This window comes from Phodopus roborovskii, unplaced genomic scaffold (genome assembly GCF_943737965.1).
Source record: "Phodopus roborovskii unplaced genomic scaffold, PHOROB, whole genome shotgun sequence".
Taxonomy (NCBI): domain Eukaryota; kingdom Metazoa; phylum Chordata; class Mammalia; order Rodentia; family Cricetidae; genus Phodopus; species Phodopus roborovskii.
The window spans coordinates 4567191-4586215 of record NW_026126625.1 but is presented as its reverse complement, the minus strand read 5'-3'; the positions used below and the strand labels follow the sequence as shown (position 1 = coordinate 4586215).

Sequence of the window (19025 nt, the reverse complement as noted above, 5' to 3'; positions counted from 1 at the left end):
CACACACACACACACACACACAAAGAGATGACACATATATAAAGATTTGAATGATCCAAAAGAGGGGCAATTTGGGGCTAGAAAGCCTAGGAGAAGCCACAGGCTCATAGGGAAGAAATAGGTTGTAAGAAATTGAACGAAGTCATGACCAGTAAAAGTTACGGGATTCATTTAGTACAGAAGCTTTTGTTGTATTGGTGGGCCCGGAAAACGGCACGGTGCATATATAATCCCATCTCCCACCATTACAGGAGAAGCAGGGGAAAACTTTAATTCCTATATGACGTTATGAATGTGCCTTAGACCATCACTAAGACTCAGGGTTTTTCATCCAGCCTCTATGGCCTCGATCCCTCCTCCCGGCGCCAGGGTGCGCTGCGCGGTTCCTCAGCTGGGTGGCGTCTCGCTCTTCCGTACTTCCCTTCTCGCTGCGCAGCACTTCCGGTAGCGGGCGGAAGCAGGGGGTTTGTGGCTGCCGACGCCGGGGTCCGGAGGCATGGCGTGGGCGGGGCCGGGGGAGGTGTGCACCGAGCAGGCTAGGGCGACCCTTGCCCCGGCCCCATGAGCCAGGACCCGACAGGTGAGGACTTGTCCTTTTCGACCGGTGGGAGCTCCGCGGCGGGCTCCTCTCCGCATGATACCCGGGCCCCACGAGCCCTGGTGCCAGGCTTTGCCCGGGGAGGCTCCGCCCTGGGCTTTTCTTTCCGGGGGCGCCCCTTGGGCATGTATGTCTGCCTCTTGGCATCCTTTTCTTGTTTTGGAAGCAGTCGCCAAGTGAGGAGACATGTGCACTTGCTCTAACGAGGAAAAACAACCCCCCCCCCAAAAAAAAACCCCAACAATCTGCTTTCACACATTTAGTGACCCGATTTAGCCAGGCTTTCTTTTCGTTTCAGAACATACCAAAGCGTCCACCATGCGCTAGCCCTAGAGCTAGATAAAGAGAATACTGTGGTGACCGAAGTAGACCTGGTTACTTCCAGTAGAAAGAGTACAGTTCAGCGAGGAGAATCAAACATTAAACACACTCATGCAAGCGAACATGTAAATAAAAGTTGTGGCTGAATACTATAGAAAGAACAAGAAAAAGATGAGTCTTAATTTAGGGAGGATGGTTAAAAAAAAAAAAAAAAAGACTTCTCAAACATTGACACTAAAGTTGCAACAGGGAGAATGCATTTCAGAAAAGGGAGGTACCTCTGTGTTTTCCCGCATTGGTCAAGAATATGGCTTGAGGTAGGCCCAGTGTTTAAGAAGGAAGCTTGTTATGTGTCAAGCACTGTGGTGGGCATACAGAGAGGTGTGTAGCTGACCCAGAGAAATCACCATAAGTGTACACATTAAGTAAAATGCAGAGTTGGAGGGAAGGAGAGGCGTGGCTACAGTGTTGGTCTCATGAAATGAAACAAAGCCTTCGAAGACAAGATGTTGAAGCTGATACCCCAGGTAGTTCTTAAAGGTGAAGAATTTAGTTTCTACAAAAGGCCAGATAGTATATTTCAGTCTATGATCTGTTACACCCAGGGCTTCTTTCCTAGGGCTAAAGTGGCCATAGGCAATATGTAAATGAATGAGTGTGGTTGTGTTCCAGGGAAAGGTTCTTTCCAAAATCAACCAGAGTAGTAGTTTAGAGCCTGACTCCCTCAGGTCTAGCTCAGCATGCGGTTTAGATCCTTATCCGGTGTATGTAGCTTGTCCATGGATAAGCTTGAAACAAAAGGATTGCAAAACAATACCTTTTTTTTTTTTTTTTTTTTTTTTTTTTTGTTTTATGGTGCGGAGGATCTGGGCTATTAGCAAAGCCTTTGACAGAATCACTCCCCCCTCCCCCAGCTTTTGATTCCTCTCTGGTGATTATTGATGTACATACTTTCTTTGTTGGCCATTTGTATGTCTTTAGGGGAAATGTCTTTCAAGTATTTTATCTGGCTTTATTTATGTATTCATTCATTTATTTGTAAAGAATTGGTTTTTGTGGCTATTTGTTGAGTTCTGGAAATTCTTTATAAATAGGCAAAGTATTAACTCCTTACCAGATATTTAGCCAGCAAATATTTTGTTCATTCTGTAGGTTGCCATTTCACCATTTTTGTTGTTGTTGCTTGTTTTTTGTTTTTTTGTTTTGTCTTGTTTTTTTTTTTTTTTTTTTTTTTTTTTTTTGAGAAAGGGTTTCATTGTGTAGGTCTGGCTGTCCTGGAACTTGATTTGTAGACCAGGCTGGCCTCAAACTCACAGAGATCCACCTGCTTCGGCCTCTCCAGTTCTGGGATTGAAGGTATGTGCCACCAAGCCTGGCACCCTTCTACTTTCTAATCATAACTTTTAGTGTATAGGTGTTTTTATGTGTTCACATTTAACCATTTTTAGTTGTGTTACCCATGCTTTTGGTTTCACATCATAAGAAGTCGTTAGATCCATTTTCATCAAGTTTTCCCCTGTGGTTTCCTTTGGAAGTTTTATAGCTATAGGTCTTCCACTTAGTTTTTAATTCATTTTGAGGTAAGTTTTGTAAATGGTTCAAGATTCTTTTGCTTATGATATCCATTTGTCCAGAAGCCATGCATTGGAGAAACTCCCCTTTCCTGTTGTGTGGCCTTGGCCTTACTGACCACCAAATGGTGTTTGCCTATGTGTGAGCTTATTAGGCTTTGACTCCATATCTGGGAAAGCAGCTTAAAGGAGGAGAGCTTTGCTGTGTCTTAGTTTCAGAGGGCTCAGTGCATCATTTTGGGGAGGGTCTGGCAAACAGGAAGCAGAGAAAGGGTCATTATAAGATTTAGCCTCCAAAGTCACGTGTCCTTGTCCCCTTTCCCCTGCTTTTTCCAATCAGTCCTTCTTTCTACCCATCACCACCTCCCAGTAATGCTGACATTAAGAATCCATAAGATATTGATCTATTGATTAGATCAGAGCCCTCATCATCTAGTAGTCTCTGGAACTGACTTACAGACACCCAGAGGTATGCTTCACTGATTCCTGAAGCATGGGTCTCAACCTCCGTAATGCTGTGACCCTTTAATACAGTTCCTCATGTTGTGGTGACCCCCAACCATACAATTATTTTCATTGCTACTTCATAACTATAATTTTGCTGCCGTTATGTATTATAATGAAAATATCTGTGCTTTCTGATGATCTCAGGCAACCTGTGAAAGGGTTGCTCAACTACTGAAGGAGTTAAGAACCTAGAGGTTTTTAATCCAGTCCTGTTGATAAGATTAATCATGGTTTATTCTGAGACTCCATTCTTTTTCCATTGACCTGGTTATGCAGGGGTTATGCTATTAATGTTGTTGTTGTAGCTTTGCAATATGTTCTGAAATCAGGAAATATGAGCACTCCAATTGTGTTATTTTCTATATAATCTTAACTATTTGGTATTGTATGAGATTTCATACTATTTTGGGGGTGAAAAATGCCATTGGGGTTTTGATAGAGATTGCTTTAATCTATGGATCATTTTAACATAACAGCCCAGAAAGTGTATATATGTACACTCAATGTTACCTTTTTTTTTTTTTTTTTAAAGACAGGGTCTTTAAAAAAAAGGGAAAGTAGCAAAGTTGATTAGAGTGCTTACCTAGCATATGTCAGGCCCTAGCTGATTCCCAGCACCCTATAAACCAGGTATGGGTGTACAAGCCTGTAATCCCAGCACTGGAGGGTTGGGGCAGTAGGATCATCAGTTGAAAGATCCATGGCTGCATAGCAGGATGTGATATTCTGTTTCAGAAATAAATAGACAAAGACAAGACTGCAACCTGTATTCTGCTCTGGACTTGACTTGAGTGATATTCCTGCCTCAGCCTGAGTGGCGGTGGTGATTTTTACTTGTATCCACCATCCCCTGGGCACATGATTTTTGTGATTTTCACATTTTATATACTTGAAAGCTTATTTTTTGAAAAATTCCTGTAAGCTTATACTTAGAAGGTATTCTTTTTGTATTGTATCCTTCGTATAGACTGTTAGGATGTCAGGATCACTGTGTTACTCTAATCTTTGAAGGAGAAATGCTGGTCACTGTTATCCCGGGAGATCCTGGGTTCAGTCAAATAAAAGTAATGTTTAATTTGTGTGTATTTACATATTAGTAAGTTTTCTTGATTTCTGATTTTATTTTCCTATGCAGGGATGATATAATGGATCAGCATGTTTCCACCATTAAACCCCGAAGAATCCAAAATCAGAATGTCATTCACCGCTTAGAACAACGTCGGATCAGTTCAGGCAAGGCGGGAACCCACTGGCATCAGGTCCGAGTGTTCCACCAGAACGTCTTCCCAAACTTCACAGTCGTCAACGTTGAAAAGCCTCCTTGTTTCCTGCGTAAATTCTCACCTGATGGGCGCTACTTTATTGCCTTTTCTTCTGACCAGACCTCTCTTGAAATCTATGAGTACCAGGGCTGTCAGGCAGCAGAGGACCTCCTGCAGGGATACGAAGGAGAGATCTTGTCCAATGGCAACGACCAGCGGTCAGTCAGCATCCGAGGCCGGCTCTTTGAGCGCTTTTTTGTCCTGTTGCACATTACCAATGTAGCGGCCAATGGTGAGCACTTGAACCGGGAGTGTAGCCTGTTCACTGATGACTGCCGGTGTGTCATCGTGGGCTCCGCTGCCTATCTCCCAGACGAACCTCACCCTCCTTTCTATGAGGTCTATCGGAACAGTGAGTCAGTGACTCCCAATCCTCGGTCCCCTCTAGAGGACTATTCCCTCCACATCATTGACCTTCACACTGGTCGTTTGTGTGACACCCGCACATTCAAGTGTGACAAAGTGGTCTTGTCACACAACCAAGGGCTATACTTGTACAAAAACATCCTGGCCATATTGTCCGTGCAGCAGCAGACCATTCATGTCTTCCAGGTGACTCCCGAAGGCACTTTCATTGACGTTCGGACCATTGGCCGCTTCTGCTATGAGGATGACCTGCTCACTGTGTCGGCTGTTTTCCCTGAGGTGCAGCGGGACAGCCAGACAGGCATGGCCAACCCCTTTAGGGACCCTTTCATCAACTCCCTGAAGCACCGGCTGCTGGTTTATCTCTGGCGCAGGGCAGAACAGGATGGTAGCGCGATGGCCAAGAGGCGCTTCTTCCAATATTTTGACCAGCTGCGGCAGCTGCGCATGTGGAAGATGCAGCTTCTGGATGAAAACCACCTGTTCATCAAATACACCAGTGAGGATGTAGTGACACTGCGGGTCACAGACCCATCTCAGGTATGGGGTGAGCTCTCCTGCCTGGACCCTGTTAGTCTCTACCCCGCAGGAATGCATACCTTAATGCAGTATCAAGTTTTGCTATGCTCTGGTTCAAACTTAGTCAGTTTCCTTTTTGTCTGGCCCCACATACCGAAATTGACAAATGGAAGGTAAATGTCGAGCCACTGCCGTGTAGACAGCCAACTCTGTGGTTACTATCTCAGTTGTTCCACAGGGCATTTTCAGTGTCTGTCTGACAGGGACTCACATATGTATAATCCTACCTAGACTTTTATAAGATGCTAACTGAACCAAATGGGTTCTGGCGGTGAGAATGAACACTCCTTGCAAAAATGGAAACCCTTTGGGGCTCAGTGGTAGAGAGCTTGTCTAGCATATGAGGCTCTGGGTCCCCAGCACTTCAAAAAACCTGACCTTGCAGCCAGGTGTGATGGAGCACTCCTATAATTCCAGTAATCCCAGCAGTGGGGAGGCCTAGGCAGAGAGATCTTGGGTTCAAGGGCTATGAGACCTTGACTCAAAACAAACAAACAAACAAACAAACAAAAACCCTAAGGAGAATAAGTGTTGATGAGAGGGAGTAGCAGACAGTACTGAGACGAATTAAAATTCCCCTGGCCATTCGAGGAACCCTGGACATTGGTGTTGACCGAGTGAGAGGCCTACCTCTCTGCAGTTCTCCCGTTTGGAGCTCTCTGTTTCGGAAATGGAAAACAGCGAGGCAAACAGTAAACTAGGACAGCAGCCAGTCCTATCTCTAAGAGATACTATACAGGACTGGGGGTTGGCTCAGTGGATAAAGTGTCTGCCTTATAAACACGAGGGGAGTTTAGACTCCCGGAACCGATGTAAATGCCAGGTGGGTGTGGTGGCCTGTTTGTACTTCCAGTGTTGAGAAGGTGGAGACATTCCCAAGGACAAGCTGGCTAGTCATCAAGCTCTGGGTTCAAGTGGATGAACAGTGACTGAAGAAGGCTCCCAGCATCAACCTTAGGCCCCTGTGTGCCCAGGTTTGGTATAGACACACAAAGTGCATCACACATGCATGAGAAACAAATAGATTTAAAAAAAAAAAAAGAGGACATGATTTCTAAGTCTTCATTCAACCTGTGGAAAACTATCTTCTAACTGCCCCTCTCCCCATCAGAGCTTGTGCATTCCAAAAAGGGGAGGTGATTGGGCCAGCTTTTATTCTTAAAATTCTTTTTCTTTTTTGTAAATGATGAGTGGTGTTGCTCAGCCACCATAGGTAAGCATCCAGTTCATCTTGTGCGTCATGGAAGAGGGGTGGTAGAGTCTTTGACTTCTCTCCCCTCCTGTCCTTAATTTCCTAGTCTGCTGAAGAGGGAAAGCTGACAAGTGTTTGTGTAACTGTATATTCACATAATTATGAAAGATCCTGTAAAAACCCTGATATGATCAAAGCGATGTCCTAGTCTATAGATGGGACGTGAGTCAGTCTTTTATTTAGGTTTCAGCTATAATTACCTTTCTATTTTGGAAGGAATAAGTTGTCTGTTATCACTGCACTGAGATTATCCTTTTTTTTTTTTTTTTTCCTTTGCTAAAAGGTGACCTATTTTTTTTTTTTTTTTTTTCTGGTAGTTACAGTCAGTGACAGCAAGATATGCTGCTGGGTCTGTGCCCTCTGCTCATGGAGTTTGAAACTTAAAACCTAGTCTCTGTGCCCCAGTTGTCCTCTCTTCTCCTCCTCCAGTTTAATTTGATAAGTTCCAATAAGGTTAATGAGTAAAAACGGCATCCATAGACAAAGCCTTGGTAATATTATGGGTATTATTCTCAGGTTGCCCTCCAGTCTCTTTAATTTGCAGCCAAATTTAATTTCCAGGTGATTGCAAAGTCATGTAAGAGGAGCTCTGGGAAGGACTAATTACTAGTGAGACGGGTGGGCCAAATGGCTCCAGAGATGGGTGATAGAGATTTAGACTCAATCAGAGGAGGGTGAACCCCTAATCCTCGTGTCCTGAAGACATCTTTGAATTCTGCTGGAAGCTTGCAGATTTACTTCACACTGTTGCATTCACTGGGACAAAAATTCAAGGTACCAGGAGCTTTCTGTTAGGCAAGGCAGAGCACTGGCGGTGTCAAGGAAGGGGCCCAGTCACCTAGGGCCCCATTCAGGAAAAGCATGCCACCTATGGCATTTAAATGCCTTTCAGGCTCCCCCTCTCATCTTAATTGCCAGAAATCTCAAACGTACCTTACAAAAGCTCTTGGCTGAAAGAACATTTATGGAGAAAGAAATGGAAAATGCCTGTCTGATTTTTTTATTTGTTCATCTGCAGTATCCTGCGTGGATACAACTTGCCTGGGCAGTTTTAGCACACAATGTACTTAAGGTGTCTCTCTGTGTGCTAGAAATATTAAGAGGGAAAAATAAATGCCCCTGAATTGAACTTTCAACTGTACACATAGAAGAGGAAATCATTTACCAACAGGCAGCCCTGGGCTGCAAATCACTTTCTCAGCAGGAAAGAAAATTAAATCTGGCATTTTAAAAACTTTTTTTTTTTTTTAAATCTTAGGGTGGATTGGAGAACAAATAGGGAATAAACACTCGGAAGGAGAAATATTGAATTTGCACAGTTTGAAAGGAAAGATTGAAAGCCTTTTTATATATACACGCTGGCTAGCTCAGTAATCCTAGCAGCGTGCAGGCAGTGGGAGATCTGGTGGCATTGAGGCTCTCGACTGATAGAGCCAATACCACTTCTTCCAGAAGGCTCCAGAACCTATGGAGCCATGTTCCCTCTCTAGTGCCAAGACTGAGGTCCCTGCGTGAATTGTTGTGGGGTGTGGATCTTAGTCAAGTGGGAAGTTTCCTAGGCATGTCTGTCCCATGGCTGCCTCTCTTCTTCTGCAGGCGTCCTTCTTTGTGGTGTACAACATGGTGACAACAGAGGTGATCGCTGTGTTTGAGAATACATCAGATGAGCTTCTGGAGCTCTTTGAGAACTTCTGTGATCTCTTCCGCAATGCTACCCTGCACAGTGAAGTCCAGTTTCCTTGCTCAGCTTCTAGCAACAATTTTGCACGGCAGATCCAGCGCCGGTAAGCTATTCTGCTAGGCTTCCCAGGCTTAACTTTAAATGGTTGGTGTTAGGCTGGTAGCTGTTTGTTTCAGGAACTATGTATTGCACCTGGCCTTGGTAGGTCTGCCTTTTGGAATCCACTCCTGTGTTATCCACATTCCTATCTCTGAGGACCTGTGTAATTATTTATGCATCTTCTAGGTCCTTCTTAGACCATATGTGGGCTGCAGAAAGATAGAAACTACATCCGTTTATTGCTGTATTCTCAGTAGTGCACTGCCAAAGTCCTTAAATATTTGTGGAATGAATGATGGAGATCATTTTAGAACTTTTGGTTAAATATGGCATGTTGGACACATCCATTTAACACTGTTCCATGGTAAATCCCCCTAAAAGTAAAGAGAATGGATAGAGGAGTGGACCATCAGGACAGAAGACAAACCAGACAGTCCATGTTGTCTAAGAACCATCTTCGTATACTAGCATGGAAGGAGTAGTTCCTTTGCGCTAAGAGCCCCTGGTGTAGTCACACAAGGCCTCCTCAGCTTTCATACCTAAACTGCCCTAACCTTAACGAGGTATGGAAAATATCTGTTTTTGGTCCCCAAATAGGCCAGATCACATTGAGTGGATGAATCAGAGCAAGCATCACTGCTTCTGGGAAAGATGAGCAAAAAGGTAACTTAATGCAGCGGCTCTGTTGTGTGCAGGGACAGTTGTGGTTAGACAGAGTGATTCTGACACCTCATTGCCTGTGTGTTCTCTCCAATGCACTTATTTTCTGCCTCAGTAGCATGATTTTCTTCTTTTCAGTCTCACTGTATAGCCTCACCTGGTCTTGTACCCATGGCAATTGACCTTCCTCAGCCTTCCTGGTGCTGGGATTACAGGTGTGGGATACCACTCCCCTCCCTCTTTTGTGGCAGTGCTGGGGACTGATCCTAGGAATCTTCTTTCAGAATTAATTTTTAAATTAATCGTATCATTAACATGTTACAGAAGGTAGGTGTCTTAGTTCCCTTCTGATGCTTTGATAATCACCATGACCATGGGGAGGAATGGATTTATTTCTGCCTAACACTTCTAGGTCACACTCCATCGCTGAGGAAAATCAGGGCAGAGATTCACGGCAGGAACCTGGAGGCAGGAACTGGCGTAGAACCAGAGGAATGCTGCTTACTGCTGTGTTCCTGGCTCTTTCCTAGCTTTATATTTAGTCTGGGAACACCTTTCTACATTCGCCAGTAATTAAGACAGTTCACCACAGATGTGGCCACAGGCCAGAACTAGGCCATTCCTCGGTTGAGGTTCCCTCTTTGAAACTAGTACCATGGGGTTACTTAGTCAGAACATCAAAGAGGCAAGCTCCATGCAGTCAGGAATTTTCGTTCTATTCCCCGCCATGTCCACACCAAGGCTAGTGTCAGTTGAGAGGAGTGCAGAGAGGCCTGTTGAATGGATGGAGTCATGGAGGAGTCAGGACACTCTCTGGAAAGTATGTCAGAATTCCTCGGGAATAAGGAGCACTGCAGGCACCTCATGAGGCGGCAGGAACAGTTGAGAAAAGTTGCATGCCCATTCAGTGATCCTAAACGTTTGCTTCATACCAAGTTACAAATGCCTCGTACATCTGGCCTCCTCTCCACTCATGCTGGCCAAGAAAAATCACCTGCCTTACCAGAATTCTGCTCAGTCCAATACTTGGTATATAGTCAGTGAGAAAAGGCCCACATGGAGGCATGCCATGACATTTTGAAACACTGGAGATAATGGTAAGTCACAAAAGCTTTGAGCAAGAATATATATTTTACATGGCAGAGATGTTATCAGAATAGTGTTAGTGACAGCACTAGGAGCTCAAGGATGTGAAGATCCTGCCTTCAAAAATTTTGTGAAAAGGGTGTTTTCAAGGGCCTGGGAATGTGGTTCAGTGATATAGAGTTGGCTACTCACAAGGTTCTGGGTTCAACCCTGCCCCCACCATAGTGCCACCAAAAATAACCATTTTCTTCTCTTTTCTTTATTTCTTGAGCCAAGAACAATCCAGGCAGACCTTGAGCTTACAGTTCTTCTGCCTTGGGTTCCTGGATGCTGGAATTACATATGTTTGCCACTGTGTCTGGTGAAAGGATTTCTCATTTAGAACACTATATTCAAATAGAGCAGAACAAAGGTATTTTCAGATCTGTGGGACTCAGAAATAAAATCATCTTTTATGTGTCTTTCTTTTTTTTTTTTAATTTTATATAACCAAGTCCATTTAAATGAAAACAAACATTTATAGACAATATTTGGGAATTTGGGCGTTGTTCTTTCCAAACTACTTCCTGCTGGTAAGGGGCGCTGTCATGGGGGATTCGAAGAAGATTCAGAAATCCTGGCTGTAGTCTGTAAGGCTGCTTTGTCCAGCTGTTTTGAATGTAGGATCACCTGGTACTCTGTTTCAGGTGGTCTGGCTTGATCAAACCACATTAGTCTGGAAGGAATCCACATCTTTTCATTTTCTGAGGAAACAAAAATAGAAATCCTTTTCCCCAGTAACTTGTCCTTGAACTTTTTGGAGTCAAAGCATTTTTTTTTTAATTTATTATTTTACATGTCGATCCCAGTTCCCTCTCCCTCCCTCCCTCTCAACCTCCTTTCCTCCCTCCCTCCCTCCATCCCTCCCATTTGTCCTCTCTGCCCTCTCACATGCACTCTAACCACCTTCCCATCCCCCCACCCCAATTCCATTTGTAGGGGAATGCCATACAGTAGGGGTCATGTAGGTATGTGTCTTTCTGAGGAATCCTTTGGAAGATACAAGTCATCAATAAGCTACAAGGGATGCTTTGTAGGCAACAGAGTCAATAGTTCTGAGAGGTGCTGAAAGGGAGGCTGCAGGATCTCAGTTCACAGGTCAGACCTGAAGAGCTTGAGAGAGTGAAGGATCCAGGAAGGAAGGGTTTAGGAAAAGGCAGAGCTAGGGCGCTGTCTGTTGGGGCTGAGTGTATCATCACTGCTGTTTAGGGTCATCAATGGTGTCAAAGGAGACAGGAGCTACCCATGGTTAATCAGGAAGATAGGTAAACTCAGTGTAGGCAGCTCATAGGCTGAGGTGTTTCTGAGGCCTTTGAAGGAGGGCAGATGGCTGGATTAGAATGAGGATGGGACAGTAGTTGGAGATGGGGCCAGAGAGACAAATGCCTGTTCTACAACTTCAGATGGTACAGTGTTTGATTAGAGTAGTGGCAAATGATATTGCCTTCCTTCCCTCCCTCCCTCCTTCCCTCTCCTCATCCCTCCCTCCCTCCTTCCCTCTCTCCCTCTCTCTACTCTCCTTCCCTCTTTGCCTCTGCCCACTGAGGACTGACCCTAGGGGTCTCTGGTACGTTTGGCAAGTGCTGTGTCACTGAGCCCCAGCCATCTTTTTATATATATATATATATATATATATATATATATATATATATATTTTTTTTTTTTTTTTTTTTTTTTTTTTTTTTTTTTTCTTTAAGAGGTCTCATCAAGTTGCCCAGGGTGGTCTAGATATTGTTCTTGAACTTTCAGTCCTGCCTCAGTGTCCCAAATAGCTGGGATTGCAGACCTCTGTCACTAACTGGATGATTTTCCTTATTTTAAACTAAGAAGTAAAAGTGGCATGTTTGTGTATTGATGGAACTGATCCTGTAGAGAAAAACTCTGCCTAGTGTGTGAGAGGGGATGAGATCTACTGGCCCAAAAGAGAAATTGGAGTGCCGTCTGAGAACAGATGCTCCATGGAGCCTTCAAAGGCCCTCCTCTGCCTCTTCGTGTTCACTGGGGACAAACCAAGTGGAGATGAGGTAGCTGTGCAGAGAGGAGGCAGGCTGGACTGTGATGTGCAGAGTAGCATCCCTCCGCACTGAAGGCCTGTGTGGTTCGTGGCCATAAGGCCGGAGTGTGAATTACTGTTTGCTTTTCTCCAGCCACAGGAAACTGAGCAGGCACAGGCATAGATAGAGTCAGCAGAGCTGAATTCACTAGAGCCTTACTCGAAAGCATAGTTCAAGGTTTGGAACACGCATGCACTGGAGTTGTTTCATGATTAACTATGGAGTGTAAGATGGCTGAAGAAGAGAGGACATACTGGGTGTGTGAGATGAAAGGGAAATATTAGAGGAGTCAATGTGTTTTGAAGGATTGTTGAATTTGGGATGTGTACAAGGCTGGATCTGGGGAGGCAGAGGATTGCTGGAACATGGGATGGTCCACCTGGGGTTACCATAGTTCCAGGGTGAAAGTGAGGCTGTTAGGGGGTGAGAGGCCGCCATGCTGTTAGAAGGATGGTTACTGAAAATTTTAAGTCACCTACAATCAAGAGGTTTGTTAGCTGGACAGTGACACAGCCAAGAGTTAAGTGCAGATACCAGAGGGATGGTTTCTTCATGTTTCAAACACGGGGAGCTGGGAGAATGGAGATATGGTGGGTGTCGTTGAAGAGTAAAAACTGCTTCAATGTACAGATTCTGTAGGTCATCCTAGATGCTTTGTGGTCATCTCAAAGCCACAAGGCGGTGACAAGGACAGAGACACAGCTTCTTGGTGTCACCTGCAGTGGCCTGAGGAGTTCCCTTATCCTTTGGGGACCTTTACTGGAGTGCAAACAGATCCATGACATGGCAACAGAAAAGAATCTCAGGGTGAGCCAGGATATGGCAGAATTTTTGAACAGATCTAAGAAAAAGGCTTAAGAACAAGGGTTAGTAGAGAGGGACTCAGGGAAGAGTGAGACACACCCATGTAGATGTGGGGCTCTCAAATGGTTCAGTGTCTTTACAGTAACTATATGTACTAGTTGTGGTGGCTTCTTAGTTATATCTAAAAGGGTTGTTGCTAAGAAGCCTTTTCTTTTCTGGCCAATGAGGTTTAGGATGGTTTCACAGAGGCATTGAATAGGAGTACATCAGAAGAAAGCCCTGGATCGAAGAACTGCAGGGGAGTTAAGATTGGGTTTGTGAGCATGAGCGCATGTGCCCTGGCACACATAGGCTGTGAGAGGACAACCCTTGGGAGTCGTTTATCTCCTTCCACTGTGGGGTCTGTGACTGAACTCAGGGCAGGTCTTCAGGCTTGCAAGGCACTTTCACTGCTGAGCTGCCTCTTTGGATTTTAGACATGTTTATGTGAGTTTCAAACTCAAGCTGCTGCTGAGAAAGCCTTCCTCACTGGTCCTTTTTTTAGGTTCAAAGACACGATTATAAATGCCAAGTATGGAGGACACACGGAGGCTGTGCGCCGGCTGCTGGGCCAGCTCCCCATCAGTGCCCAGTCATACAGTGGAAGCCCCTACCTGGATTTGTCTCTCTTCAGCTACGATGACAAGTGGGTGTCAGTCATGGAGCGACCCAAGACTTGTGGAGATCACCCGATCAGGTACTTTGTCATGGCCACAGCTCCCAAGTGCTTGAAGCGAGGGGCACTGTGCCTCCTCTCTTTCCCTTTCTATGACGTGGGTCAGTGGGTGATAGCCTCATGTGCTTCAGCTGGAAGGAAAAGGCAGTTTGTTTCTATTAGGTAGTATTCTCAGAAGTTAGCTACTGTTGCTCTTGGCTTCCTGTGAAAACATTTTATTCAGAGAAATGCTGTCTGCTTTTAAAAGTATCCAAGGAAGCCAGGCAGTGGTGACTCATGCCTTTAATCCCAGCATTTGGGAGGCAGAGGCAGGAGAATCTCTGAGTTTGAGTCTAGCCTGTTCTACAGAGCAAGTTCCAGGACAGCCAGGGCTACACAGAGAAACTCTGTCTTGAAAACAACACAAAACAAAAATAAAAGCATCCAAGGAAAGGAGCTATATTTTTCATTTTTAATAACTTAGTGGTGTTCCATAACAGATTGTGTATCCAGTATATCTTACTGAAATTATTTTATTCATGTCACTAAGTAGAAACAGCAGAGATAATTTTTTTTTTTTTTTTTTGGCTTTTGGAATCTTTTTGTTTAAGATTATTTCATGTGTGTGAGTGTTTTGCCTACGTGTGTATGTATACCATGTGTGTATGTATACCATGTGTGTATCTGGTCCCCACAGAGATCAGAAGAGGGTGTCAGATCCCCTGATCTAGAGTTATGGTTGGTTGTGAGCCACTGTACTGGTAGTTACAGTTGGTTGTATGCTACTGTGTCCCAGGCTCTCTGCTAAAGCATCAAGTACCCTTAACCACTTAGCTATCTGTCTTTCTAGCTCCTACTGCTGGGATCTTAAAGTTAACCCCTTGTAGGCATCCTTCTCTCCTAAAAGTCACACCTGTTCCTCTACTTCTAGAGCCTGTGCTGTGATGGGTACTATAAAGAGGGACTGGCTGCCTCTAGGGGGTTGCCTGGCCTGGGGGACTGGAGCCCTATATTGTACCTTGCAGTGTCTTTTCACATGGAGAAAGCAGCACTCAGAGTTTATTGTTTTCTTCTTCCTCCCTCCTTTACTCCCTGTCTTCCTCCTTCCCTTCTTCTTTAGGCTGGCTTTGAACTTAATGCTCAACCAAGGATGGCCTTGAACTACACACACACACACACACACACACACACACACACACACACACACACACACATCCACACACACACACACCCACACACACACACACACACCCCACACACCCACACAGAGTTTTATAGGTAATGCCTTATCGCACCCAACTGTAGTAAGTATGTTTTGTCATCAGCCTCATATATTAAACAGGTATGTGTAACATATTCTGAATAGTTAATCACTATTCATATATTTCCTTCGAGAAATTGCCGTCAAATTCCAAAACTCAATTAAAACCTTTTGTTTTATCATGGCAGGTTTTATCTGTGCTGCCCCTCTGTACCTCCTAGCTTCAGAGTTTATCAGCTCCTGACCAGCCTTTTCCTGCTCTGGATTATTTTGCAGTAAATCCCACTTTCCTTAGAATATTACCCATAAACATTTCAGTGTAGATTTCTGAAAGATAACAAGCATTAACAAACAACAAAAGCCTTGATATCATCCTTCCTAAACAAAATTAACAAAAACTTATTAATGGGCATGGGAATGTAGCTCAGAAGGTAGCATGCTTACCTAGCACGTACAGAGCCCTAGGTTCTATTCACAGCACCTCATAAGCCTGGAGTGGTGGTGCATGTGGGAGGTGGAGGCAAGAAGATTAGGAGTTCAAGATCATCTTCTGCTGGATAGCAAGTTTGAGGCCAGCCTGGCATACATGAGACGCCTCAGAACAAACACACATTTGTTAATGTCACCAAGCATCTAACTAGTTTTCCCTGATTGCTTGTGATTATTCTTTTTGCACAGTTCTTTTGTTTGACTCCTGTTCTAAACAAGATTCATATTCGTGTGGCTGCTACCCTTAAAATTGTAGTTCATAGGTTTACTTTTTATTTTTCTTGCAATGACATCACTGTTCATCACCAACTTGTTCATCCTGTAGTCTCCCTCGCATCTGGGCTCTTTTCGTTGCATTCTGGGAGTGGTGTTTACTACATTTCTCATTCCCCCTGCTTTCCTACAAATTGGTAGTTAGATTTAGAAGCACAAACAACTCACTTTAAATTATAAACCTTGAATGTGTTGGGAACTATGAGGGTAGGTTAATGTGCTTTTTATGCATAAAAGCACATAATGGGCCTCATTTGATATAGTCAAATAGATACATTTCTGTCCTTGCTGATTTCCCTGCCTTTTCAATTTGAAAAGATGGGCCTAAGTAACACACCTGCAATGCCCCTGTTATAACTGAGGAGGCTTCTCTTCTAATTCCTACGTGTTTTTACTTAAAATGGGAATGGGAAAGATATTAATGGCTTCTGAAGAGGCATGCTGTCCCTTCACTGTTTGTTCCATCCAGGTCTTTGTCAGTATGTGTGTTTGTTGACATTTTCATTTGTAGCTTTAATCACAGCAGCCACCGTGACTGCTTTTACTTTAGGGATATTTTCCCATTGTGTTACACAGTCCTCACAATTACACTCCTCACACTGACACACTGTCCCATTAAGTAGACACTGCATCATTTATCTAGCCTTTTCCCCATCTCTTTTATGTATTTTTACATTAGAGAAAATCAGATAATGCCATCATTAATCATTTAAATTAAATTCCAAGGATATGAATTCTTGGGGACGGTTTTATTTTATCAAAAAGTATGAATATCCTTGAGCTCCAGGAGGGGCTCACATTTCCCTAGTATGTGCAGAGCTCTGGATTTGAGACTCAGCTCTGCAAAAGAATAATAATAAAACAATAGTAATAATTAAAAGTATGAGTATCTTCAGACTTATTTCTCTATCTGCTTTCTAGAAAAGGAAAGCATAGAGCGTTTTGGTTCAGAACTCTCCATTTTCTGGAACTGCCCTCCAGCCTGTTCATCATCTTTAGTTTCCCAAATTAGAAGCGTCATAAACATCTTTTGTTTAATTGTGTTAGATGGAAAATCCTAACCCAGACCATTAGCCATTTTGTTTGTAGGCAAGTGCCCTACTGCTGAACTGCATCCCTAATATGTGATGTAATTTATGTATGTGAAAAATGACAGCCTTCAGGGAGAATTTATCTTATTTCATCTTTTCGTTGACATGCTCTTATCTCAAACTTGCTATATAGCCAAGGCTGGCCTTGAACTCCATATCCTCCTACCTCTGCCTTCCAGAGTGCTAGGATTACAGGCATATGCCACTATAACTGGTGCAAGAACTTGTTCTTAAGACTGGAAATCTTAAAGATGAGCGCAGATGGCACTGTTCTACACACTAGCCGCTAGCCACGGATGGCTGTCGAGCACTTAATGTGAGATGAGGCCAAGGTGAGATGTGTGCCGGTGTCAAGTAGGTTTCAGACCTCAAAGATATATCGAAAGAAAGAGAATGTGGCATCTCATGATTTATTTATTTATTTATTTGAGTGACTGTGGGTTGTAATGGTAGTATTCTGGATATATTGGATTAAATTAAATATATTACACAATAAATTTCACTTTTTTGTTTTACTCTTTTTTTTTTTTTTTTTTTAAATGTGGCTATTCAAAGATTTAAAGTTACATGTGAAGCTTAGATTTGCTGTTTGCTTCATTTCTAACACCAGCTTAGACAGTCTAGACAGGAGCTTCTGGAAGTGGGGAGGTTGTAATTTAGGGTCTGGTTCAGGGTCATCGTGAGAAGAAGTGATCACCCACTAAGGACAGGAGTTAACTTCACAGTCATTGCCTCTGAGCTGGCTACGAGGTTCATTTATCAGATGAACTAGTGAGTGTCTGCATCCCCTGCTGTCCAGACTTCAAGATGGCAGTGATAGCAACACTGTGTCTTTTTCTGTTTAGGTTCTATGCCCGGGACTCTGGCTTGCTGAAGTTTGAGATCCAGGCAGGCTTGCTGGGCCGCCCTATCAACCACACAGTGCGACGTCTGGTTGCCTTCACCTTTCACCCCTTTGAGCCTTTTGCTATTTCTGTGCAGAGGACTAATGCAGAGTATGTCGTCAACTTCCACATGCGACACTGCTGTACCTCCATGCCTCACCACAGCCGCGCTGCTGTCCAGGACTTTGCCTCTGCTTGACTCAGTGGACTCGAGAGCAAAAGCGGCTGGCTGCCCAGCTTTGGGAATTCCACACTGGAAGCCCTCCGCCACCTGAGACGGAGACTGAGAGGAGTGGAGAATGGGGTGCCACCGAGTGGGGCTTGGTTTCCCTGCTACCCAGCTGATCGTTCTTACAGTCGTCTCGATTTTCCCTGTGGGAACACCTAGCATTAAGTCCATTCTGTTTTGTTTACTTAGCATTTTAGGGCTGTGAAGATAGAAGCATTACACCTTTCCCCCCTGGATGCCACACTTTGGCATTACTGTCTGAAGCCTGCAGCAGGTAAATCATGTTTACTCCTGAGAATTATGTACTCCTTTCCATTTCTCAGTCAGGGCTCTTTATAAGAGAAAATAAAGCCTTGGTATTTTCTTATGAAACTGTCTCTTGCTTGATGTTTCCCTACACCAGTGCTTTTTTGGATACTTGGGTGGAGAGAGGGACTGTGAGAGAAACGAACGGCCCTGGATGCAGCAGCTGCTCCTGGGTGTGCTAAGTGGCTAGTGCCTGCATGAAAGGCAGTCATTTGCCAGCATTGTTTCCTTCCCAAGGGCTTTCTGCTGGTAATTGTTAGCACCGGAGGAGTGGGGGTAATCACACATCCTCATGTGGAAGCATGCTCACATCTGCTGCCCATGTCATGCTGGTGGGGAGCATGCAGCCTGTGAGTCTTGGCAGAAACAAACAACATGTAGCATGTACTGTCCTTTGAGTAGCAAGAGCTGGAAAGCTCCAGGTGTCCCTAAACAGATCAAACTGGTTGTCCCTGGGTGGCTGAGCTCTCATAGCTCTCCTATAGACCCCTGCTGGCCCTAGACTGCACCCTTCTGTCACATTGTCAATCAGTCTCCTCCAGAGGGCTTGTCAGCCTGTTTATATTGCATTTACATAATGTTTTCCCCAGTAATAATGTATTCAGCTTGTTTAGAAACATCTGTCTCAGAAGGTACCTTTGAAATATTTTGTACCAAAGCAATCTGTAGAAGGAGCCATGGATGCAGGCAGCTGGGTCCTATATTCCTTCTGCTAGCCAGACTTCTGGGAAGCATAAGAAAAGTGAGATCCTGGGCCGTACCCAAGCCCGTTCTATTAATGTCATCATCTTCAGTTTTGAATAGCTAAATTTATTCTCTGCCTTCAGGATTTGAGTACCTACTGTGAATCAGGTTGATT

General features: G+C 44.1%; 1 protein-coding gene across 1 annotated transcript; it reads left to right on the top strand.

Annotated features, from left to right (window-relative positions):
- The first annotated feature begins 439 nt into the window (after positions 1-439).
- Positions 440-18210, top strand: Det1 (DET1 partner of COP1 E3 ubiquitin ligase). Its single transcript, XM_051206587.1, has 5 exons — positions 440-580; positions 4133-5225; positions 8113-8300; positions 13484-13675; positions 17593-18210. Exons 2-5 carry the CDS (start codon positions 4143-4145, stop codon positions 17828-17830), a joined length of 1701 nt encoding a protein of 566 aa, XP_051062544.1. The 5' UTR covers positions 440-580; positions 4133-4142; the 3' UTR covers positions 17831-18210.
- Positions 18211-19025: the final 815 nt, after the last annotated feature.

What these genes read in the sequence shown, in the direction of transcription:
- Det1 (XM_051206587.1), top strand. Translation starts at nt 4,143, where the DNA reads ATGGATCAGCATGTTTCCACCATTAAACCCCGAAGAATCCAAAATCAG. An exon ending in GGGTCACAGACCCATCTCAG is followed by an intron (nt 5,226 to 8,112) that starts GTATGGGGTGAG and finishes CTTCTTCTGCAG; the next exon opens with GCGTCCTTCTTTGTGGTGTA. An exon ending in GCACGGCAGATCCAGCGCCG is followed by an intron (nt 8,301 to 13,483) that starts GTAAGCTATTCT and finishes TCCTTTTTTTAG; the next exon opens with GTTCAAAGACACGATTATAA.